The 26,382-nt window shown below is 41.5% G+C and overlaps 2 protein-coding genes across 2 annotated transcripts in view; one reads left to right on the top strand and one right to left on the bottom strand.

Moving 5' to 3' along the window:
- Window positions 1-15,471, top strand: part of B3GNTL1 (UDP-GlcNAc:betaGal beta-1,3-N-acetylglucosaminyltransferase like 1) — a gene marked incomplete at both ends in the record, with an annotated part of 112,667 nt that extends 97,196 nt beyond the window's left edge. Inside the window, 4 exons of the mRNA XM_080629335.1 lie at window positions 2,849-2,984; window positions 12,151-12,219; window positions 13,772-13,846; window positions 15,391-15,471. Of these exons, the coding sequence (XP_080485461.1) occupies window positions 2,849-2,984; window positions 12,151-12,219; window positions 13,772-13,846; window positions 15,391-15,471 (361 nt within the window). The remainder of the gene's footprint in view (window positions 1-2,848; window positions 2,985-12,150; window positions 12,220-13,771; window positions 13,847-15,390) is intronic.
- A 1,816-nt stretch (window positions 15,472-17,287) lies between these two features.
- Window positions 17,288-26,382, bottom strand: part of TBCD (tubulin folding cofactor D) — a gene marked incomplete at its 5' end in the record, with an annotated part of 121,702 nt that continues 112,607 nt past the window's right edge. Inside the window, 5 exons of the mRNA XM_080629102.1 lie at window positions 17,288-17,388; window positions 19,552-19,636; window positions 22,965-23,074; window positions 24,956-25,043; window positions 25,607-25,696. Coding sequence (XP_080485228.1) covers window positions 17,377-17,388; window positions 19,552-19,636; window positions 22,965-23,074; window positions 24,956-25,043; window positions 25,607-25,696 — 385 coding nt within the window. The 3' untranslated portion in view covers window positions 17,288-17,376. The remainder of the gene's footprint in view (window positions 17,389-19,551; window positions 19,637-22,964; window positions 23,075-24,955; window positions 25,044-25,606; window positions 25,697-26,382) is intronic.

Below are 26,382 nucleotides of genomic sequence, written 5' to 3' on the forward strand. Positions count from 1 at the left end.
TTTGCTGGTGGCTATGAATATGTAATAATGTAAAACTTGAAAATAGCTGTGAGAATCATCTCTGAGCAGTGGTTTGTACAACTTCTAGATCGTTTCGGGCATTTTCTTTAATCATCCTTTGCACGTTGCTACAATTCCTGCCTGTTGCACCTGCGCTGGCTCTTAAAGGATGGGAAAATGGCATTCCCTTATCCCTCAAGGCAGGAATCCCAGTTATCTATTCAGGAAACATCAAAAATATGGCAAATTAGGTGAACTGGAAACCTGAAGGGGGTAACTGAAACTCCCTCTTCTGACACCTTTGTTTCAACAGGTGAGATGTATTGTTAGTGCAGAGCAAGTTTTCACGAAGATTGTCTGTGATTGTCACCCTAAAGCTCAGTCACAAATTATCCCTTTAGCTCTATGATGAACTGATGATCTTGGCTTGTACTGTTAAAAGTATTTCAAGCTTAACTCAAGACTACAAAAAGTGATGCAAGCAAAAAATCACAAGTGCCGGGTATATATTGGCTTCATTTTCACAACCCAAAATAGGTATTTAAGAAAGCAATTTATTGGTGCTTAGATAAAGCTGTCTGTATTTGTATTTGAACGGTGATCCAGTTAATTTGGAGTGTAATGACTTTCATATCCTTTTATTTCTGAGTGAAATTCCCTTCGGTACTTTCCCCACTCGCATTTCTCAATATAATATTTATAGATAAGAATGGGTCAGTAAATCTGCTTCAGTCTGAAATCTTTGTGGGTGATTTCCAGCAAGGAGAATTGGTCAGCTTGAATTTTACCTCTGTGGGGACTTATGTGGAATATAGTCACCTATCACCTAGGCAGCAAATGCATACTGTCTGGAAGCCATCAATACGGCATGTACTGGGACATCTCCATGACGATTAGAAACATTTTGTGTGTGCCTGGATGTAGAGATTCCAGTGTTTACCCTACAACTCCTACTTAGTTGATAATTCTTCTTATGCCTTGTAAGGTGGCCTATTTTTTCTTCAGCTTTCTTCGCTTTGCAAACTCAAGTGGAAAAGAAACTTGCTGATGTCACTCAACAGAGCAAATTCTGAAGTACCTCTGGAATGTTATCCTTCTGAAGTTACATTTCAAAGTAAAATCAGTTTTAAAACCTTTCCATTTATGTGTAAAGCAGTAATATTCCGTTTTAGAATCTAGCAGAAGCTCTAAAATTTCCAGTAAAGTGATCCTGGAAAAATACTTGTCCTTCATATGTCTTTTCTTTAACTTTTCTTCTGGCAATATAGTATGCTCTAATGTATATGGAAAAAGGCAAGTGTCAAAGGATGCCAGCAGCAGCTAAAGCTTTGCAGCAGGCATGTAGCTTGTGGTCGCATTAGGAGGGATTTGCAATCCAATCCAAGATCTTTTTTCCTCCACTAGTCAAAGTGCTGGTGCGTGGCCGTAGCCCTTGAAGCGGTGTGGAAATTTTATATGGAGTAGCTGTTCTTCCTGGGTACCTCCACTTGCATGTGAAGTTCTTTCCAAGTTATCACACCATGATCAGTGATGAAGTGCTAAGCAGGATTTGGCTGTGCTCAGAACTCGCACGCTGAAGCGGGCTCTCTGGAGCTCACTAATAATCCCAGCACGAATCCGTATGTGTAGTACGATGAGGGGTGCATGTTTCTGAAACCAGAGGTCAGGGCTGTGAAGGAGTGACACAAATAAAACCCACAGAATTCTTATCATTGAAATATTAGGGAGGTTTGTAACAAACTTTTGGGAACAAATTAGGTTACCTGTTAATTTCAGTAACCTCAAATGTTATATTTGTACTTCAGAGGTATATTTCAAAGGAATAATTTGGAATAATAAATCTGGTCCAGGACTTTGTGAAATTTGATAATCTGTTTCATAGAAGTCAGATGTTACTGCAGTGCTGGGACATCAGATGTCTCTAGCCATCGTGCTCATGTATTTTACTTATGAAATAGAACCAAACTTGGTGTAATGCTTACAGGATTGTGGATAATCTGAACTGCAACTAGGAGGAGCAGACTGATCCACGGATGAGGGTGGCTGACAGCAGCATCCCTGTAGCAGCTCCTGTTCCTGTCTGTCTACCCACCTAGACAGTTTAGATCCTCAATATCAAGAACAGTTGAATAGATTTTCATTTTCCTATAAAATCTGCTGCACTTAAAGACATGAAGTAGTTCACAGTAGCTGCTGTGTGATAACCTGTGCTGACTCATGAATCAGAAGTCTTCTTCAGTGTATTCTTTGAGTATCTTGGTGTTTAAATTCCATACTAACTTGATATAGTTGGAAGACTCGGGGGCTCAAAGTTGAACTGGGAAGAAGGGGTATTGGTAGGAAAACCACATGCTTCCCAAGACAAAGAAAATCATGGGCAGCTTCAGGATCTCACAGAAAATTACTAGGGATTTTTTTTTCCTGGTGCTGCTTTAACTAATTCCAACATCTCATTTCTTGGATCAAGGGATTATTACAAATTGTAGAACAAGTTGTAACAATTCTGACGAAGTGTGTTGTGTTCTGTCATGATAAAGCAAATGGGAAAAACACTCTGAAGAAATGCTTTCAGAATGGAAAGACAATTAGGTGTTTATCAGAATTACCTCTGAAAGACATTTTCAAGTCAGGGTACCTTGTTCAAGAGATGTAGATTAGGAATATTCACCCAATCAAGCCATAAACTGAGGAAGTCAGTTTACTGTATCTAGAAAACTGTTCAAGGATGAGAAATTCCTAATTAATGAATGTTAAATGTGTTTATTGTGTATGTATCTGTATGCATATAGGTATAGAATAATGCTAAAAGTTTTGGGGATCAAAATCTACTCCTTTTCTAACCCTCCAGGGGAACCATCTGGAATCACCGAGTCAGGTTTCTTGAGGACAGAGTCCTCAGCTCCTGGACGTCATTCACCATTTGGAATGCTGGCAAGCAAGGCAAGAAGCTCTACCGAAGCTTGTCACCAGCTAGTCGGAAAAAGGTGAGCTAGGAAGAGTGGGTAAATCTGTACAACTCACTTCCTCCTCTTTCATATGCCTCCTTGCTGCTAACATATTGAAGGGAAATTCTCATAAGGTATTTTGTCCTCAGACTGCCAGTTGATGATTAATATAATTCTTATTATTCTGCATAATGTATTTTAAGATGCTGTATTACTTTGAGAGTATGGTGTATATGTAGAACAACACATGTACCCGTGTTCCTGCTTGCTGGTGACTGAGCACAGTAATAGATCAGACACGCTGTCAAACTGTTTATGGCCTGCTGCTGTGTAACTAACCGTGTAGTAGCCAGGTTCCCAAGGTGAGTAGAATAACTCTTTATTTGGATGGTAAAATACCAGACTACCTTATCCAGGGTTATTCATACATGTGTAGTAGTTGCCTAGCTCCTAAAGTGGATACTGGAGTAGTTCTACTGTAACTCCCTTTTGAAAAGCTTGATTGTTTAAAAACAGGGGTGGGGCGAATGGGCAAGTAGAAACTCTTGTATGTGACTGTCTGTTTACAATCAGTTGGAAATGTGGAGGTTACTTGTATTTGGCAATAGCAGATATTTCTCAGGAGAGGTTTGTCTGAGAGTTTAAACGCCTTTTATAGCACTTTTTTTCCTGTAATAACTTTTTGTTAGATAAATGCTTTAGGGCTAATGTCAAATGGCTGTTTCTTATAAAGAGCCCCATAACATTCATTTTATTACTGAATGTGTTTTCTTTTCTCAAAAATATGGATGGGAAGACAAAATGACAAATACATATATAAACCTGATTAATGTTGTGGCCCTCAGACCACACACATATGAAAAAGAATAAAGTGGGTTTGTAAACCCATAGTTGAAATGAATGGACCTGGGGACACTCATACAGTAAATAGTTCACCAGAACTGAACCTGAATTTCCTGCTCGATACTCCAATGCCACCCCTCTTTCATTGCCATCACGTGGAATGAGGAAAGAAGGTTCAGTGCTGGGTGTCTTTCATCAGTTACATCACTCAAAGAGGACAGAACAGTCCATTAAATGTAGTGAGTTACCGTGGTCATGCAGTGTGGTGTGCCCGGCCTTTGGGGGGGGTGGTTGTGGAAATGTTCCCTTTCAGTAGTATTTTGCAGAGCACTTTGGGAATTCCACTAACTTACTACCAGCCATTGCATTTCTCTGTGCAAAGTGACGAGGATTGGAAAATTCAGTTCCAAGGGAAAAGATGACAACTTGAAAAAATAGATCGTATTGTTTTTGTAGCAGTGTCTCACTGTCTGAGGTGTTGGGGTTTTGGGGGGTTTGCTTTGTTTTGTAGGGTTTTTTTGTGCCAAGCCAAAATGGAGATTGATATTAAGATACAACACCTCTCTAGCTTTGGGTAACATTTGCCACCTACTTTTATAGGTGACTCATTCAGGACTTTACATCCTGTTCAGCAAACACTATGATAATATGAAGATGTCACTGCAGAGATGATAAAAAGGGCAAGAGTAAAATAATACTGATGTGTTTTTGCTATTTTTCTGCCAAAGAACCATATCTTACCTCTCCTTCAGCAAGAAATAGCCGTCATTCCTGGTGTGCTAGCACTGACAGTGTGGTTCTAATTAACTGGATCTTGACGTGCTTTCCAGCTGACCTTTACATAACGTTTGCTTTGGCAGTGTTGCAGGCCATGATACTGTTTTGCTTCTGTCAAGGTTACAACTGCACATATTCCAGTATGCTTTAGTTTGATATTGAAATACTGCATTGAGCACTAACCCATTCATTACTGGATACTATAGCAGACACATTGAGCAAGCTTACACACCAGACACGATTGCACATGCCAAGTATGACTCATTTTGCAAATGTACTGCAGAAAACTGCTGCTGAAATGCAGTCACAGCCTGATCCTCAATACCTTACACAGAGTGATTGAAGTTTATCCACTGTCTGACATGTTATCTGAAGTATCCAGAGGTTTTCTTAGTAAGTAATAAAGATAAATAGCTTCAGAAAGTTACTTGGATCATTCTAAGTGGGATAGAGGCCTAACTTTTAGAAAGCTAACTTGTGATGAAATTGATGCTGTCTGTACTGATTAAAGCAGTAGTTTTAAGTGGTTGTTCAGGTTCTTTATGATTGCCATTGGAGCTTCCTAGCTTTTCCAAAAGTGACCCTTAGTCTATCCATCTCAGTTAAAACTGAAGCTTAAATGATATCCTAATGTTTCATAGTAAGTCATTGGCAAAAGGCTGTAGAAGTAGTTAAAACATGTCACTTCTCCACTTGCTAATCAAGGGATTACTCTGCTGGAGTTTCAAGAAATAAATTCATAAAATAGGTAATTCATGAGAGTTTTCATTTTCTTCTAAATGAATAGCAGTAAAAGGCAGGTAGTTCAACTCCATGTTCTACTTCTCAAAAATCCTTCAGGTATTTTGTGACTAATCTTCAACTCTTGCCAAAAGACGCTAAAATCCCATATGAACAAAGGCTGTAAATAGTTGTTGCTTTATCCTTTCCAGCCCTAAAAACAATAAAACACATTTCCTGTCTCACCCTTTTAAGACTACCTTAACAAGATCTAAGCTTTCATATATTCTGTTAATTAGGAGAACACTGGAGATTCAGTATCATTTTGAATCTACAAGTAGAATCTAGTGTTGTCTTGTAGATGGAGGCCCTGGGATATGCATTCATCAATTATGTGAAATAGACACCTTTAAATTACAATTCCAAAAGCCCTTAAGACAAAATATGATGTATTACATCAATACAATTACCGTTTTCTCCTCTGAAGGTCCAGTTGTGTAAACCAGTGTGATCTTAAAAGGTCTAAAACCCTTTGAAGTGCAGGTGGAATTGCCAGAATAAGCTGCATAATTTAACTGAGCTGTATAATTTCACTGTCGAAATTTAATTTCAGTTGGGTTTATCCTTTTGTCAGGTTTGACTCTTGAGAATTTCACCTGTGCTCTGTTTCACTATTCCTGCATCCTTTTATTGAGATTGGGAATTTCATTGGATGTCATGAGACTGATTTCAGTTGGAATGTGGAGTCACAGCACAGCATGGTTGGGACTAAGTACCTGTAGAAAATCTGGGACACATACTCCTAGAATAAGCAATAACCCACCCACACTATGTTATTATATACACTATTATATACAGCTTGTGTCGTTTGTGATTGTGAAAAGAAACTCAACTGAAACCCCTGAAACTCGCTTAAATCTTCAGGAAGAGAATTCATTCATTTGATCTGCCAAGCTTAGGGCATGTAAGAAAACATCTTTTCCAAAAAGAATGTTTCTGGTATTTTTAGAACCTGCTAAATGAGGCAGTTGTGTTTCTTACACTGACAAGGGTTTTGTGGGACGTTTGGAAAGTATAAATATATTGCATGCTGAACAGCGTTGTTTCTTAGAAAGAACCAATTTTGGCCATTCCAGGAAGCAGCAGTCTGTGGATGTTCATAGTTAGTAACAAATTACTACTTTAGTTTGTTTGGAAAACAGTCTGAATCTGAATTATGGCCCTATTAAAAGAGAAAAGGGACACCTAAGCAATATGCTCTCCTTTCCTGCAGACATCTGTATGGTGAATATTCTTTGTCTCCAAAGAGTTCAGGCAAAAGTCCAAGGCTCAGTATTTTTGCTAAAAAGCAACACAAGAAAAAAGTTATTCAACTGATAGGGTTTTTTATGAATTCATTACCAGGATCTCAGTATTCTTAGGGAAATTCTGTTTCCTGGCTGTCCCCGTCTTGATTCACGCAGTTGACAGTGGTTCAGTATTAGCATTTCTGCAAGACTGAAGTTGAACAGACCTTGTTTTGTTTAAAACACATCCGTCTTGTCTATAATTTGCAGCTGAAGATGGAAACCAAATGTTTTTGGGATGCTACAAATGCCTGGAGGGTTTCTGAGCTGTCTTGTCTGCTCTTTTATTCTCCACCAAACTTCAGCTAAAAGGAGAACTTCAGCATTAACATTTTGTGTCATTTCCGATAGCTAAAAATAGCGTTTAAGTAGTGAACAGAAAAGGAAGGGAAGGGATGAAATAAGCATCGGCTAATTAGCGGCATGGAAACAGTCCCTAGTACAGAGCCAGCCCGTGCAGTTTCTCTATGACAACCCTACCCACCAGTGGCAACTTGAAAGCTTTGAGGCAGTATTTTGTGCACCCTTTTTCCTAGCTCATGAACCATTTAAAATCATCTTTTATTTTCTCTTCACCTTTCTCAAAGAGCAACATCTCTGAACCGTGTAGTTCAACTGGGATCCTTCAGCTCACTCAGGAAAGCAAGAACTGTTTAAGTTTGGTAGCATTTAACTGCCCTAAAGTATATGAAAGGCGGCATGAGGGAGTGAAGTGGGACATATCAAAGCAAAGAAATGTAAATAAAGGAAAAATTATTACGTTCACCTTAACTGTGGATGAAAGAATGACAACGGGAAAACGAGTTAAAAGAGAAATAAGAGAAATTTGAAAGCTCCAGTTAAATCCAGGTGTAAAGCATCCTAAAACACCATGGGTTAAAATAGAGGCTTTGTTTTGGAGTATAGTGAATGCTTCCGTTCAGGAAGATGTGCAGTGTGCGTTTTGTTGCTGCTGTTATGATTGTTGGTTATGCTGCTGGAATAAGCGGTGCAGTTACCTGTTCTAGAGGAATGAGAACATAGGCAGTTGTTTGTTCTATGTCGTAAGGGGGTAGTTTGTACATACAATATTTAGCAGCTTATTTTTGCATGTTGGATTCTGATATTAAAATTCTCTTGAGCAACGTTGCATGTGTATGTGCAAAGAGGGACGATGCTGCTATCTGTCATGGAATAGTGTCTTTAAACAGTCATGGAGTGTGTGCTTGGAGTGTAGATAACCACAGCTTCTGTTGCGGCTGTAATGCTACAGTGGGGAGATAAAAGCAGCACCCTGATACTGAAAATCCCTCTGACTGTGATGGAGGGTTGCTTCCTCGTATCATGGTTTCAGTTGTGGCGTACTGGAAGATGTTTATGCTTCTGCCTGTCTCTTCTTCTGTTTGTCATTAACTGTGTCTATTTAAATTTGCAACATAATGCTTTCAGTTACTTTGTTTTGACATGAATGGCCAAAATTGATGTAACTTTGCAGAGATGTATATTAACATGTTCCCGAGGCTTTATGTGAGTTTGAATGAAAGAATTACAAATAGAAGAATCACCAGGGTCACCGGAAGTTGAAAACGGATGGAGGATTGCATGAGCTGTGGAGGGATTGCAACAGGGAAGATGTGCTCCTACAGGATTTTGTAGAGTTTGCAGGTTGTTGTCATTAAAGATAATTTTATGAGACCAGTCGATGCAATGAGGAGGGAGAGGGGACAGTGCAAGTGACCACTTATCAAGAGGTTTGTCCATTTTTCCTGTCATGCTCTACTGAGTCATTCACTCTCCATTGTAAAACTTGCCTTGTCTCCTTTCAGCTAGAGCAGATCTTGAGCATTTGCTGTGATTCCATCTTGTTGCTTGCAGTAAATGATCACTGCAGACCTAAGGCAGCCCCCAGGTGGAAATAAAATGAGGGAATAAAATCCTGTGAAGATCATGTACCATAAATGGACATTACTGGGCTGATAAAATCTGTCAGGTTTTCCATTCAGGAATGTGAGTGGAATGGGAAGTGCAAGGAAGTATCCTCTGCAGTAGCCCAACAGGGCAGTAAACAAGGTAAGTAGGAAACAAACTCTGAATTCAGATGTAACGGTCACACAGCTCACACAGGTAGGTAATTACAGCTCCAGCCCAGGCCCACTCCCACTGACTTCTTAGGTCCTATGTTTGGAGTAGGATTAATCTGCTGCCCATTAATATCCTTTTACCACAGGGAGGTCTGGTAGTCCCAGCCTCTGTGTCCCTTCACTCAGGGCTGTGTTTATTAAAAGGAACCAGCCAGAGAAGTGCCTTTATCTTCCTCAAACGTGTCTTCCCCTAGCAGAGATTTTTTTGTTGAGCAAATATCTTATCTTTTGAGCTGTGTGAACTCTGCCTTACAAGAGAAAAAACTCTTTCTCCTTTTTTGCGCTTACACTGCTGTTAATGTATATTGCAATCCATAGTTGTAAAAATTACTTTTAGTAATTATAGAGCTTGTATATAACAGATATTTGTAGCTGAGGGAAATAGCAGTCTTTTTTCTTTGTTTTGGAAATACGCAAATGATGTTCAGAACCAAAATACGTAATCATTGATGTATTTTCTTAAAACTGAAGTGTGAGCTGTGGACTCTGTAAGCTTCAGTGGAGTCATGTTATCAGAGGCATTGCCAAAGAGCTGGAAGGAGAGAAGAAACCCCATCAACTTGAGACTGCTTTATAGCTTTATAATTCATAGCTTCCTCCCTGCAAGACAGCAGTTCATGTATGGATAGATGGTCTTCATAAAAGATACAAGAAAGAAGCTCATTAATGCAGGAAAATAAATAGGTAACTCTGGGTTTATCCTATAAAGTAAATAGCTCATATAAACCTCATGCCTTAAGTTCACTGTCCAGATAAACAACTGTGCACAAGTCCTGTATTTAGGCTCCAGACAGATTTTCTTTAATTGGAAAATAAATGGTGTGTGTCAGAAAAACATTGACTTACATTTTGGCCACCCACATGGTGCACAGTCTGGCAGAAAAATTGCCCATTCAAGTCTGACCTGGTTTAGAATACTGTAAATATCAGATTTAAGCTGGCTGAATCCCTTGGGAATTATACATGGAGATGCCTTATTGGTAACTCAAAGAAAGGTTTGAGTCATTTCCATGTTCCAAAAGGAATCTGTCACAGCCTGACCTGTGGAGTTAGCAAGGGCTCCATGTGCTGCATCCTCTGAGGCTGGGCAGTTGGCTGCAGCATTTTCTGCTCATGGTAGTAAGAGTTATGGCACAGGATGAGAGGAAGTATCGTGAATATTAGTAATCTGGTGATACAAGAACTGTCTTTGCTTCTCTGACCTCATTCATGTTAAGAAGAAATCCATGCACCAGTCAGAGGTTTCTGTTAACTGTATTGCAATGTGTGGAAGGTGAATGGTGTGATACTTTCCAGCACAGATCTTGCAGCTGGATTCTCAGTTACTGACATTTAAGTGTAGACAGAATTTCACTTTGCTTTATGTCAAAAGTTTTGGCATTTTGGTTTGGTTTTTAAAATGTACAGCAGGATAAGCAGCTGAAAAACCAGGTTCAGTTACTGGAAGGTAAGTCAATGTATTGGACTGTGTTTACTCCCGGAACTCTGTTGGGTGTGCAGTGAAGGCCTATCCTGCTGAATTTTGTTTGTAGTGAGCACACTTCTAGGACAGTGAAACATTAATAGTGGAACTGAGACTTCATAGAATGCCAGACTGGTTTGGGTTGGAAGGGACCTTAAAGCTCATCCACTCCCAACCCCCTACCACGAGCAGGGACACCTTCCACTAGAGCAGAGTGCTCCAAGCCCCATCCAGCTTGGCCTTGAACACTGCCAGATTTGCAGGATATTGGAGAATTTAAGGGTGGTTAACACAGAACGAAAAGTAAACAGCAAAGCCTCTCTTTTCCTGTAGCTTCCACTTGCTTCTCTTTATATACATATATATTTTTATATATATATATATATATATGGAGAGTATACACACACACGCATACATACATGTGTGTATATAGACATATAAGTAAGATGGATACAGGGAATCTTGTGATGTAGTTTATAGTGCTTAGGCCACACCATCTGATTTTTGTTTTTAGCCACAGTAACGCATTACAGTGGTCACAGAAATAGGGTCAGAGATGTAAAGTGTATTAACTTGTGTTCAAGAGAAAATGAAAGCTTAAAGATCTTTGTTTTTGAAGGAGTTGTTAATGGTTGATGTTTTAAGGATTTGGGTAGCAAACTGTTCTGTTGGATAGGGGAAGTATCTCCAAAGTACTTTTGATGTAGAAACACCTTTTATATTGCAGGAGCACACAGCTCTGTCTGGCCATTGCCTGGAACCACCTATAACACAGTTCTGATCCTCTGCAGTCTTGCCCTGGAGCTGTCAAGGTGGCTCGCTGCACAAGTGCAGTGTGATGACTCGTGTCAGAGTTTTCCTCTGTGCAAAGCCAATGAGGTCACTTTAGGTAAAAGAAAACTATCTTAAATCACAGGAAGAAAGTGTGAGAGAGGTCTGCAGGCACAGGAGGAGAGCCAGCCTTTTGCAGCCTTCTCTTAGTAAATTAATAAACAGCTGTTGGGCTTTTCACGTTCTCTCAGCAGTAAGTGTTGTTAATCAATTTTTAATGCAGCAATTAAAAAGACAGGAAAACTGCTATCCAGCTTTCACCAGAATAATTGATTTCTGCAAGTTCTTAACTGTGTTAACTGTTCTGCTTCAGTGTAAGAGTTTGGTGTAGATATTACGAGTAGATCAAATGGAAGGCAGAGGGAAACAGAGCTATGTTACTGACAACCTATTGGTTCAAAAATGAGGCCACTGTGTAGTCTGGATTGCATTTATTCTGCCTATATATTTATGAGGAATGCACATAGAAAACCATCTAAAATATTTGGCAATCAGGGCTGCAGATAATGCTTCCATAACTACAGTAAGAAGAACCAAAATGAAGCAGTAATGATATGTGTTTAAATACCAAATCTTTTCAGTCCAAACCCACAGGAATTCCCACACATGGTGTGTTATGACCTAGAATTGGGGCTGGTGTTACGAGAGCATCCAGAGCAGTAGTGTTAGGACTGCAGTACCGAGCTATCTGGTGGTAGATAGCTTGCGGTGGGCAGAAGGAGGAGGGTTTGTGTTATCTAATCTTAGGTGTAAGTGGAATCAAGTGCCAAAATGAGAAGGCTACTTTCTGGTTGTACTTTACTTGGCACATTGCTGAGGATGAAGTTGAAGATCTCGTAGTTGTTTTGTCTTACGCAGTAAGTAGCTTAGATCCCCTGTTCTCATGTTTGTAAAAACATCATGTACTCATGGGCAACTGCAAAACGCATCCATCTCCTTAAGATACGTACGCCTGGAAAGGATTTAGTAACTGTTTAAGCTCCATAGGAGGACTGAGGCACATTGCCCTATTTCTGTGTTCATTCACATGCATGTAGTGTTACTGACACAGATACACTGCATGGTAGCAAGGGATGGTACTGAAATGCTCCATTTCTGTTTTGCAGGTAACTGCATTTTGTGATGTGGATGGAAAGAAAATAACAAAAGGATTCTACACTTACGAGGAATCTGAGGTTAGTTCTTTCTGTACTGTGATCTGAAAGGGGTCTGGGCAAACTGATTTTAAAGCTTGTATGGCTACTCATTCTGATAAGGAAGCTGTGACAGAAAACTGGATTGTTGGGGATTGATACAGGAGTGCCAACTGTGGAGCCAGAGCTATGGACCTCACTGAAGTCAGTTCAGAAAGACAAACCCAGATACACTTTGGAAGGATTCTGATGTAACAGGGTAACACACAGCCCTCACTGACAGGTTTTTTTCTTCTAAGTGGGAGTAGAATTTGGCTCTTGATGGATAAATTCAAATATCCATTAAAATAAAGCAAGCTTCTGTGATCAGTTGTAACCTGTGTACTGTAGTTATACTGGATCTGGACAGAACTTTGGCAGGTTCCTTAGCCGCTTAGAATTGTAAGCAGCAGCATTTTATTCCCTAGATGAGGAAGTCTAGTATTTAGATGGCAATAAACAAGCCAGATGGGGGAAAAAATGTCTTGTTGCAGCCTGGGGTGGCCAGACCCTGCGCTGCCCTCAGCCACACACTCCTGCTGTGGTGTTACCATGGGCCATGCAGGCTTGTGGCTCAGGGGTGACTGGATTCAATGAGCTGATCTGGCAGAAAAGGAACCTCCCAAATAAAAGGTTCTCCAGTGAGAATTATCTTGTGAATCAGTTACCCTGAGGTTGCATGATCCTTGTATCTGATGGGAGTAGGACTGAGGTAAGGAGGGGCATCTCCTCAGATACACAGCTTGTGGTTATACCATAGGAACTGTACCATCAAGGACAATAATGGGAAGCTGATGAGTGCTTTCAGCTGCATGAAAGAAACTGGAGTTTGGGATTTTGACCTGGAATCCTGAGGACTCACTACCTAGCAGTGTAGTGATACTGTCAGTGCAACTGCTACAGCTTCTGTGCATTTGGCTTCCTAAGATGTAGCCATGCTCTCAGGGCAGTTATGAAGAAGATTGTACTGCAAACTGTTGTGATTCCTTAGCAAATTCTGCAGCTTGGCTCCATGGTGAAGTCCCAGTTGGGCACAAGCCATTTAACAGCTCCCACTGAGAGGGAAGGATTCTCCTTCGTACCCACTACGGTGCCTGCTTTGATGTGTCTGATGGCACAGTAAGTGATGCAGCTCACTGAAGTGGCAGAAGAACAACCTACCAAAAAGCCCCATATTATTTTATGGGGTAGGCTATTAGAGCAGCATACCTGGCCATCAGATCCAAGAGGGAATTGTTTGGGAAAGGGCTAAAAGTAGAGCTTGGAAGTAAAGAAAAAGTGGTGAAGGAGTGAGACCTTCTCCTTCCAACAGCAGAAGGCTCTTAATTCAGATCTGGTGTCATTTGCAATGTTGGGCAAAGAAACTCAATTGTACTGAAAGACTGTGGTAAGAACAGGGGGGTGCTCGAGCCAACTGGGAAACATATGAGCGAGCGAGCAGCTATTTAGTATATAGCCTCAAAATGTTTCCCCCCATTAGTGTTCAGTAGCTTCTACAAGTAAGCTCAAGTAGCCCTGTGTGCCTCTGCTGAGCCCTTACTGCTTCTTCCTGCAGGAGAGACCAAAACCAAGAGTTCCAGTTTGTCACTTCAGAGAAGCAACTCCTCCCTTCATTATCTGTGTGAAGCTGGTGAGTGCCACCTTCAGCCTTTGCTCTACCTTTGAAACTGGCATTTGCTCCTTACAAATACTGCGTTCTATTTACTGCAGGTAGCTTTTCCCAGAACCTTTTACTAGGAAATTGAACGGCTTTTTAACCAAATGGATTGTGCAGAGTATTTCAGGGATTTAGGACAGCAGTGTTAAGTATAGATGTATTAAGAATCATGAAAAGGACAGCTTCTGTAGAGGAACTTGGATTTGTTTTACTTTCTTGCCCAACATTATATACACAAATGGGCAGATAGAGTTATCTCCTGGCCTCATTTATTCCTCATATTTTGCAGCCCTATGTATGACAAAGGCTTTGGTTTCTAAATCAGGCCTGAAAAACTGTTTGGTTTTGCCTTGCCAATTCCAAAGCCTTTTCTGTGCCCAGCTGTGGCAACTTTCTTATTTCAGCTGCTTTAAATGACCTAGTAACATAACTAGAAGATGATAACCAGCAATTATTTTGCTGTTACATTTAAAATAGCAAAGCACAGTGTATGGGGTAACAGTGAAGTTTTAAAGCAAAAGAGCAAATACATTTTAGTTGCAAACATTAGTAAAAAGTCTGACAGTAACTAAACCTGTATCTAGATACAAACACCGACATCCCAGCACTGTGCTGGATCTGTGCAAAGACTGATTAGCTGAATCTCATCTCATCTGGTACAGTCTCCTTTTAACTGAGCACTCCCAACTTTATGATCAACTCTGAGATCATAACTATGAGTTGTAAAGCCCAACTGAAAGTACCTTAGGGCATTATCATGTACTGTTGGTTGATAAACTCTTGGATAAGCTAGTAATATTACAACTAATTTAACTCTTCATACTACATATAATGGTGGGTGGAAGTCCCTAGACAAAACATCTGTGCAACCTGTTATAAAGCACATTTAATTTGTGAAGCCCTCACAATGAGACTGTAATACAACATCTTGTTTGAAAACTGGTCCACAACTTCAGCAGAAATGCTCAGAAACACTGCAGTTGCTGTGCTTTTCTCTATGCCATCATCACTGCCTTGCACAATTGCTCATGGAGGAAACCCACCCAGCTCCTGGTCAGGTAATGTAACTAGGGCTCAAAGCAAAACACCCTTCACTATGCAAAGTATTTCAGCTGCCTGATGAGAGGTTTCTTTCATCAGACAAGCTACCTCTTGTTCAGAATCTACAAAACCACTGTATTATCAAACTCACTCCCTTGGTCCATTCTCTGATGATGCCATTAGGGACCAAAATGTGCAAAAACCCTGCAGAGCTGTGCCCGGTATCGCCTTCCTGTTCCACACTGCAGCATGAGAACGAGTTGTCTGACACCCCTGAAAATACTAGTTTGAACTTTCAGGTTTTCAGCATACACTTAATTTTTGAATGGGAACATTTCTGAGCCTGGCTTTTTGTTTATGGTTGCTTCTGCAAATAGGACTTTCTTCTGTGGTCTACAGACCAGAATTACCTAAGCCTGTTACAACCTGAAACGTGTTTGTCTGGTTGAGCTCATTCTGGTTTTCTTCCCTGCCAGGATTTGACAGGTGGAGCATTTGAAACAAACCTGAACATGCTGAACTTGAAGGAAGGGGTGGATTATTATCACTTTAACTAAAAACCAAGGTAAGGCAGCGATACAGAAGCCGTGTTATCCTCTGTGTATCTGTGAGTACGAAGACCCAAGTGTTCAGAGGTTTAGAACTTTTTAGCAATCTGTGCTTTATTAAGTTAATCTTTGTGCTGAGCAACCCCTTTCTAAGGGAGGTCCTGGTTACACCATGGATAATGCTATTTGCTCATTTTACTACTGCACATCCCTTGTTTACCAAGTTCAGTTTGATCGTTAAGTTGTATTTCTAATTTAAAGAACCATCCAATACAGGCCATAAGATTACAAGGGGACTGTTACCATAGGGAACCCTTAGAAATGCACCAAGCAAAGCCTGTAACCACTGGAAGTGTAAAGAGAGGATTCTGTCAAACATCACTCAGCCATTCCCTGCCACTGGATGCCGCAGCTGGTGCTGGCCGAGGTGAAGCTCTGCACAGGGCCAGGCTGTGACTGGAGCCTGGCATCCTCCAACCGGGGCTGTGTGAAAGTAGCTGTGTCTGTACCGTCATCTGGCAGCCAGATGTGTGTTTGCATGGACAGATGCTCACTGTTTTCACTGGACCCTCTCAGGTCTTCCTGAATAAGCAGGTATTGCCAACACAACTCATGGTTTTTCTTGCAGCAGGGACCTATAGGAATAACTTCACAAATCTGAAGTCTTTTAAGAATGTTCTAGAATTTTCCATTTTGATGACAGTGCAACAACACTGGGGCTGCACGTTCAGGATCATTCCTCCTGCAGTAATACCTGTAGGCAGCCCTGCATCATGCACAGCCACATGAATTAGTACTGATTGTGTAACAGGCAGTGAATGACTCTGATCTACACTGAATTTAATCTCCCAGACAGGTTGCAAGTATACTTAGGAAGTACAGAATTATATAACTTATAGTTACCTTCTTAAAAAGGCTCTGGGAGACAGCCAAGGTGTAGTTTTGGAAGTGAACAAACACCTGCAGGAGAAGATTGCTGCAGTCTGTAGCAGGTATTTCACAGAGAAACTGGCTTGGGTTTAGCTCCTCTGCCTGAATTTTTCCTTCCTTTTAAATCTTCATAGATACCTGTGTACACACACACACAGAGCCACTGTTCTACCTGAAGCACTGGGATAGTGAGATTTAATTCAAACCATCAAATAACATGGTGTAATTAGAGTATCATGTTGCCTGTGCATTTGTCCTCCCCAGCACATTAACCTTGCTAAAGATCATAAATGTTACCAGTGATTTCAATTTTATGGTCAATAAGAAATGGTCTAAATTCCTAGTGGTTCTTCAGCAGGATAAAGCTTCAATCCCTAAAGCTAGTTTACCTCAAAAATCATTTACTTTGAATTGCTTCTATAAAGAGCTACTGAGAGGTTTTGACTTGAGCTGAAGTGAAACGCGGATTCTTTTTGTATTACTATGACATAGGTATGATAGATTTATCCATAGGGATACTGGATGTTCAGGAAGATTTCATTATCACTAAGCACTGCCATACTTACCTCTGAAAAACAATTCTTTTCAGAGACTAATGCAGCAAGGCAGGTTTAATACTAAATGTGTGTACAGCAAGCACGGCCTGAATAGCTCCATTCAGAGTTGCAGAGGTATAAATCACTGACATCAAAAGAAATAACCTAGGTCAATTGTGACAGAAGGATGAAGAGAAACTGCCATCTTGTGGCTACAGGTAATGGCTTTAAAAACTGAAAACACATTGAATCATTGTTGCCTGTCCATGGCAGAGCTGCACAATGCCATAAGACATGATCTCTGCCTCTTCTCTTGTTCAACAGCGCGCTGCGCGGCTCCTGCTGAGAGCCCCTTTGTCAGGATGCTGCAGCATGAACTCATCCATCTTAATGGCACCTGAACCCAGAGCTTCAGTTGACAGACCAGCAGCCAGTGCCTGCAGCTTCATCATGCTGAGCTCTAAGAGAGAAGAAACACATGGAGTAGGCATGTATCAGTGTTTTAACAGTACCTCAGTCACGTAACTTAGTAAACTAAAAATGGAGAAGAAAATGTAGACATACAAAGCTGTTACATCTACAGTCCTTTCTAACACCGTGATTTTTAACTATCCTCCAGCACATTTTATTTGTACAAGTTTTAAAGGCATTGTAAATGCTGATTTCAGTTGAAATTAACTTTGGCAACCTTTTCATACTGTTATGCTTGGCTTCCTCTATTTATGGGAGCTCTGGAAGAGCAATGTGTTGTGCACTGTCACTTTCAGAGTGAACTCCAGCAGTTCTCAAGGCAGGTGCAGGCTTCACTCTTTTTGCTGGAAGTTATACTAGTGATTCTCTTACATTAACAGAGGAGGAAAAGATAAAGTTCCAAATTCAGCACCTAACTTCCAGATTACACGATGCTGTTTGTAACAGTTCCACCTGACACACCTGTATGTATATTTGGGTATTTCTTACTGGTTTGTATATATTAGAGACAGTTTTCTCCTAACTTTGTCAGTCTTCTCTCAGCCTCCAACAATTAAGGAATTGAAATAAGGGGGTTTTGAGATCAGGGAGTTCATCTTGTAACAAACACCTTTATTTTGAAGCTGACTCAGCAATGCTCAGGGCAATTTTTGCTCTAAAACCAGTTCCCTGTATGGGTGAGAGGGTCCGGGTCTTGTTTACCAGCATTACAAAACTGTAGTTGCAGATTTCTTAAGATTGTACTAAAAGCACAAAGGTGTCAACATGATGGGAAAAGCTGAAAGACGAGTAAAGAAACTGCTGTGGGCACAGCAAGGTGTCTCTGAAGTTTACTCACTGTAAGTAACCAGCAAAGTATGGTCTTCTGACCAGTTTATTCAATAGACTTTTTTTAAGTGTATATTATCTGTATCAATGATAACTCAAAGCATAGGATCTACTTACATTAGGAAGTATCTTCAGTGTACAGGATTATCAGAATATTACACAGGAGGAACTGGCTGACCTCAAAGACTTACATCATGTAACAATCACATAGAGCCAGTTCAACAAGCACTGTAAAAACGTCACCAGCTAAGATCTCCTTTGGGTGCTATGCAGGAGAAAGGACTTGGTGGCTTTCAGCCACAGATGGTGCAGCTGTGGAAAAGGCTAATGCTAAAAATGCAGTTCTGTGCAGGGCAAAAAAAATCAATGGTTTGCATAATTCTAGTAATGAAAATAAACCTAATGGTGTTCAGATAGTTTAGAAAATGAGGGAAGTAAAGATCCACCCTCTTAGGAAAGAAGATTGCACAGGGGAAGTTTCTGAATTCTAAAATAATTACAAAGGACAAAGCATTCTAGAGCTATGAAAGCATAATGAGTATTACAAAGGCCAAGAATAAATCAATATACCACTATTTTTAGCTTAAACTGTTTACAGAATAGATCTTATGCTGTGGATGCCTGTGGTAAGTAAGGAAGTAGCCCTAGGTCATCGAGCATTTTCACCTTGTCTTGTATTGCTCAAAGTAAAACTAACTTTTCTTTGTAAGTTGTCATGTTAACACATGTTCTCGAAAGCAGTAATGATTCAGCCTCCTCACCTCTGGACATGGAGGAGAGGAACCCCTGACTGAGCAGAAAATCCTGCACTTCTGAAACACAGAGCAGATGGGCAATTCCAGAAGATGTGCATGAAATGGGGCCTATATGGGGACATGGTGTCTGCCTTCTGTGAATGCATAAACTGTTAAATTCTATTCTGCCTCTTAGGCAATGTTAGAATGCTGTGCTTTCAGCTCATGTTATCATTTTGCTGTTGAACTTGATGGGGAGGGTTTTATCCTTTCTTCTCTTTCTCCAGGAATGTCAATGTTTGAAACATCTGTACTGCATTTTCATTCTAGGTTTTGTCTGAGTAAGATACCATGCTACAGGCCTGGAATGTTTTCAAGAAGCAAGACTGGAAGGGCTCAAGCCAAAGAGTCTCCAGCAATTCTCTGTATTGTGTAGTCAGGTGTGAGGAAGTTCCTCCTGGTGACATCCATGTATCCCCGAACCAGTGAAGAACCACAGCTGGCGCACACAAGTACTCAGTAGGTGTGGGGGAGCAGCTGATCATCATGGTTTCTCTAAACCCCCTCTGGAGCCTGTTGCTTTTTCTTACCTTGGACACCAGCTGTGGCTTGGGCACGTTCATGAGATCGCAGAGGCAGTTGCGCTTCTCTCTTACGACAGGCAGTTCAGCCTCCCTGTGCAAGGAAGTATTGTCCAGTTAATTGACACATAAAACCTGGCAGTTGGCTACATCCGTAACGTCACTGTACTGTGTGTGCAGCTCTTCCTTCATGCACAGTTGTAGCAGCTTTTGTTGTGTCACGTTTTAAGAATAACATTTTTGTACCATCTCAGGGCAGACACCCCTTAAGTACACAGCGAGTGTTCCACAAGTGACCAGTAAAATGTCAGGACTACTCTTCTTGATTTCTGTTGTCCAAAATCTAACACTCACACAACCCTTTTGACTAAAAGTTCAGTCATTTATTCTCTAAAGTCACAGCTCCATTCTGTTTAAGAAGACTTTGCATCAAGAATTAAGATAAATGTCACTGGATCTGGAGAACATTTGATGTTCTCCTGCAAAATCCAGACCTCGAATTCGTCTTTTAAAGGTTTCTGCAATAGCATCATGTCCATGAGATCATTTCCTCAAGAACTGTCAGTTACGAAAAGCTCCCAGATGCCAAAAATCCATGCAGACAACATTCTTTTCCATGCTGTAAAAATCTACCCCTCTGGAATGCTGTGAGACTGCTCCCATTACTCACCATTTCAGTAGATTTGTTTTGGTTTTCTTAAGTAACAACTGTAAATGAAGGACTAAGAATTTAACTCTTAGCACATAAACAGAGTCCAAAACTACAGAGAAAAAGCTGAAAGGGCAAGTTAGAAATAACTTCGGGCAATTTGCAATATTTAATACTGGAACCCTTTCTGTAGCTGAACAGACTTCTTATTTATAGAGTTATTAGTTTAAACTCTGTATTCTACAACTGTTTGACAAACTCTGTTGTTCCAACAAGGAATGAATCTCTGCAGCCAGTAATGAGTCTTCCCCAAACATGAATTCTCATTTGGCTTCCTGCTGTTAATCCTTACTGAAATTCAGCCGTTACTGGTTGTTCTAGCACTGAGAGCACTTGAGAGTAACAAGCAGCCCTCTCTGACACTCAGCAAAGGCTTCCAATATCTCCTTTGTAAACAGTTAAATCTATGAGATAAAACAATTAAGTTTGAAGTGAATGAGCTCTTCATCTTTAATCTTGGTGCAGTGGATGTACTACACTGGGGAGCTTAGAGCCAGCCCTGAGTAACTAAGACAGCACAAACCAGGCAGCCCCATCACACCCTGGAAGTGACAAGGGGAAAACAGACTAATTGTGTTGCTGAACTGGTTTTTAGGAAGTATTCTGCTTTCTTGTACTAGCCCATTAGAACTGTCCTACCACTGGTGCTTCTGGAGCTCGCACGTCTAACTGTGGTACTGTGAGCACCCCTGTGTGACAGCAGGAATCTGGTCCTCCTCTGTTATTTCTGCATACAAATTCTTTATGTAACTTCCTGCGGAGAAGGACTTGGGGGTGTTGGTCGATGAGAAAATGAACATGAGCCAGCTTCAGTGTGCGCTCGCAGCCCAGAAAGCAACCGTATCCTGGGCTGCATCAAAAGGAGCGTGACCAGCAGGTCAAAGGAAGTGATCCTGCCCCTCTACTCTGCTCTCATGAGACCTCACTTGGAGCATTGTGTGCAGTTCTGGTGTCCTCAACATAAAAAGGACATGGAACTGTTGGAACAAGTCCAGAGGAGGGCCACGAGGATGATCAGGGGACTGGAGCACCTCCCGTATGAAGACAGGCTGAGAAAGTTGGGGCTGTTCAGCCTGGAGAAGAGAAGCTGCATGGAGACCTCATAGCAGTCTTCCAGTATCTGAAGGGGGCCTATAAGGATGCTGGGGAGGGACTCTTCATCAGGGACTGTAGTGACAGGACAAGGGGTAACGGGTTCAAACTTAAACAGGGGAAGTTTAGATTGGATCTAAGGAAGAAATTCTTTACTGTAAGGGTGGTGAGGCACTGGAATGGGTTGCCCAGGGAAGCTGTGAATGCTCCATCCTTGGTGGTGTTCAAGGCCACGTTGGACAGAGCCTTGGGTGGCATGGTTTAGTGTGAGGTGTCCCTGCCCATGGCAGGGGGGTTGGAACTGGATGATCTTAAGGTCCTTTCCAACCCTAACTGTTCTGTGATTCTATGATTCTGAGCAAGCCTGTTCTTCAACTCAGATTTCATGTGGGAGCACTGCATCACACTAAACATGATACTAAGCACCAATGTGTAGTTACACAACAGGCAGAACTGTTAATAACCAATTCTTCAAACCTGAGACCGTTACTGAGTTTTGTCCTGGAAAATTCAGGAAAAGAGAGCAGCAGCCATCCCTTACAATGACAAACTTCATCTTCTTTTCCCAAATACAAAGTTACTTGAGCTCAAACACAGAAATAAACTAGATAGAAAGTAAATAAATGATGTAAGCATCGGTCTGAAAAATGTCACCCACAGCCCTGAGGTAGCTTTGTTCTCTGAACATGTCTTGGTTTATTTTAGTTCCATGAAATGTCAATGAAGACAAAAATCCATTTAATGTAATAACCAAATAAATAATGTGTTTTTTTATATCTGTCTATTCTCATATACTGACTCCTGCTTGAGGCAGGGTGTTGGGCCACTGCACCCATGACCCAGGAGTGTCATCTGGAACAAGGAAACACATTTAACATGGCAGCAAAACTAATGAACTGATTTAAGCTTTGGTGAATCCTACTTGGGAAGAATGGGGCCCTGCTCCCCTGCCCTTGGAGGAAGGTAAAAGGAGGTAAATGATTGAATTATGCTCTATAGAAGTGGTGGTATAATTCATGCCATCTTTTGCTTGGGAAACAACTAAACTGTTCCAATTCAAAGTATTTGCTTGAATACAGCGTTTGTAGTGTTTTCAGTAATGACATTTCATGGGAGATTTGAGTTGTTCTGCTAATTCTGTTGTTCTGCAGCTTGCAGAGATCCTTCCTTTCCCCAAATCCTGCCAGCGCTCATCATGCCAAGAAACTGTCTGTGCAGTTGATGTTTGACTGTGTGCACAGCCCGGTCTCTGCTTCATGGAGAACTTCCAAGATTTCCTCCCTTTTTATGTTGTTAAAAAGATATGGGTATTTTACTTTATCTAGTAGTGAATTTACACATGCCACAATGGTATGTGGTGTGTGTATACATATATATAAAACACACACATATATATATATGCACATACACACACACAATGGTACAGTGGGACAATATACCAGACAGTTCTTTAGAACGGAAGAATCCTTTTCAGCAATGTTTCTTTTTGGCCTAAAAGCATTAAGTAGCTTAAAAGTAGGTATCATTTCCTTCAGGTTTCAAAGACATCCAACTTTTATATAACTTCTTGGTACAAAAATTACCTGAGTTCTTATCACTATCTGGCAACAAATGCACTTACCAGTTGGTATCGCTGAGTATGGTCAGAACCGAATCCATGATGGCAGGATCCAGCACATCGCTGTAGGTTATCAGCATCTCGTACACTTGGCTGGCTGTTGTTTTCCGTATCTATGGGAAGAGGCAGAGGAAGGTCACCAAAGGCTGCACAGCTCCGTATGGCAAAGCCCAGTGCCACCACTGAGACTGGCTCCTCATCACGGGGACAGCGGTTTATGGTGAGCACTTGGTCACACTCAGAACTAGTCTGTCCATTCCTGCCTCTGATATGGATCCAGTGCAGGAAGGGAGTTTGCTTTTGCACCTCCAGGAAATTAATGCTACTAAACAGTGTATTTTCACTCCTCTTTTCCAGTGTTTCAGATTAAGGTTACAGCTCTGTCCCTCACAGGGAATGAATCCAAATGTTTGAGATTGACCCATCCCTGGAAGCCAGACTGGATGGGGCTCTGAGCAACCTGAGCTTGTTGAAGGGGTCCCTGCTCATTGCAGGGGAGTTAGAATAGATGAGTTTTAAACTCATTCTATGAACTGGACCATTTCTTTGCTTGAGGCAAAGCCTGGCTCTCACTTCGGCTGCTGCAGGCTCACAAAACAGACTTCCCAGTCTGGAGATCGTAAGAGTTAGCAAAACTCTAAAAACCTGCTGGGAGATGGATGATGAACATTTTACACTGTGGGTTCTGGAAGCGGTGAACACTGTAGCTGGGCTGGTTCTGAAGTACAGTGTGTGGCAGGATACTAAATGGAAGATGGCAAAAGTGCAGCAAAACCTAATTCTGTTTCCAGGAAAGCCTGATGCTAAGCAAAGGCAGGCAAAAAAATGAGGTTTAGTAACTCCAGGCTTATTTCTGGAGTAGCAGAGTCCAATTAAATTGACCCATCTGTAAACCCAAAACACATTTATGATATAAAATACCAATGAAACATGAAATGGAAATGATCTCTGTTCAGTGCTTACATTGTGCCCTTCCTGCAAAGGATTCTTCCTGTAGCCAGTACATACAACATGGGAACGGCTGCAGTAAAAATCTGCAGCACCAACCTTTGCTGAGCACCACCTGATTTTAACCTTAAAAAGTAATTGGGCAAAAGTAATCAGGGTTAGAATAAACAGTGTTGGTTTGTGTTGGCCAGACACCAGGCTCTTCAGGGTGTTCTCCAAACACTTAGAACCTCATGGGTTGCCATTACCTCCAACAGCCTTTGTTTCTCTTAACAGCACTCGACTGTGGATGCAGCTCCATGGCTGCCCATAACGTCAGAGGTGCAAGTCCTACCTACTCACAGAACATCCATCGGCGTCCCCAGGTGAAACCCTTGCACAGAACACAAGGGCCACATGGAGCTGTTGGATGTGTTTGGCATCACAGCAGCTGCAAGTCAGGGCTCCTGGGTTTCATATGGTGAAAACCACCCCAAACCCCACAAACTTTGCTAAGGCAACAAAAGTATTAATCAATCAGCTAGGATATTATTATCCCCCAGATGATCTCTTGTACATACTTGGAACTAAGAACTAATTTTTATGCCCTGGTCCAGTTAGTTACACAAAAAGGTAAACCCCTGGTAAACCCGCCTGCATTGCACAAGCCCTCGTCACACCTGACAAACACAATAAATAAATACGTTTTTCTTGAACCAGAACTATCAGAAACACCACGAAGCTAACAGTGATGTATCTGATTGGAACCCTCAAGCTCTAAATGGAGAACAGATCTTCACTGTGCTGGGTGCTGCAAAGAAGAAACAAATGACTTGCTTCTTATTTTCCACTGAGATGGAGAAGCAGAATGCATGGAGCAGCCAGGTATGCTGCAGGTATCCAGTAGCCTGTTTCAGGTGGCAGCAGTGCAGATAGCAGACCCTTGAGAAATAAAACCTATACATTAATATCTGTTACAGAGAATGCTGCTTTAATGCAGATTACTTTTAATGTATGAAGTATTTTAAACAATACAGTTGCCAATACACAATGTCTTCAGTACTTACTACAGGAAATGGATGGCAAAGGAGGAGAAACAACTGAAAGAAAACTTCCTCTCTCATGTCTCCTTGAAACTGAATCAGGCCACAAAACCTAGAAAACACAAGGAAGAAAACGGATCGAGTTGGACCTGCAGGAGTGCATTTTGTGGGTGAGAAGGAAGAGGTGTATCTGAGAAGAGGGAGGGGACGCTCTGCAGTGCCCAGGAAATCTCGGTTCCAAGTGCTGTGGGAAAGCAAACACTGAGGTACCTGTGCTGAGCTCCTGGAGGGCTCCTGAGGTGCCACTCACTGTGCCAGGTGCAAACATGGCTTGAATCCTGATGGGCAGCACTGAGGGCACGCTGGGACCAGCACCTGAACCAGCATCACGTCGACACCAAAGCACAGGGCAGGCTTTGCCAGTGGAGAAGTCTCCCAGTGAACCCTGGTGCTGCCTCCTCTGCTACCTGGACCTAGGGCTTTTGCCCTGGAGCTAGATGTGTTTAACTCCAGTTAAACAAGGAAAGGAAGCTCCCATAACCTTCTATTACCTGTATTTGTGGGCTTTTTTCATTCACATTTCACATGAAATAGACCCAGCTCTTCTCTCTGGTAATTTAAAGTCTCTTCACTTCTTACAAGCAAAGCAAAGATTACTTTAGTTCATCAACTCACACTCCTATGCTGGAGCGAAGCTTCCGGATGTCTTTGGATTTCTTGATCTCTTCTTTACAAAGGGTAAATAACTTCACTGGAAAGGGATGGCTGAAAATGGGAAAGAAGAAAAGATGACCAATCAGTTCCAGTAGGATTTCAAACATTTAATGATTGCAAAGGTGCCAAATTAACATTCAAAGGTGAGGAAAGACTGTGCAGAGCAGGGAGTGCTTCCTCCACAACAGCACAGTATCAGGCTGGCCTTTGGTAGAGCCACAGGCAAGTCTGGCTACCACCTCACTGGGCGTTTTTGGTTTTTAACAGGGAAGGGATTAGCATTAACTATTGCCCTATTTCCATTGCTACAACCTGCATGCTGAGGACTGAACTCCATTTACCCAAACCGACCCAGTGGATTCAGGATACCTGGCTAGCCATGGCTTGCATTTGCAACAGAGCATGGCAGGATCAGGAATACGACATCAGGAATTACAAGACATAACCAAATAGAGGTTATTTAGTCTGTGTGGCACTGTGGTGCTCGGGTCCTTCCCTAAGGGCTTCCACCAAACTTTACCTCAAAGGGGATAAATGCTGTTCTTAAACACTCGACCATTTGACTGCCCGAATTCCTTCAGTGATGCCAGACAACGCAATTAAACACAGGGCTTGCACCCCCGTTCCGTATCTGAGCCACGAAGCCATCTTTAAATATGTTGAGCAAATTCTTTTCTCTTTCCACACCGCCTGGGAAAGGTGATTCCCACAGCCTGTTCCCAGACACTCGTACAAAC

Source organism: Psittacula echo (genome assembly GCF_963264785.1).
Source record: "Psittacula echo genome assembly, chromosome: 14".
Taxonomy (NCBI): domain Eukaryota; kingdom Metazoa; phylum Chordata; class Aves; order Psittaciformes; family Psittacidae; genus Psittacula; species Psittacula echo.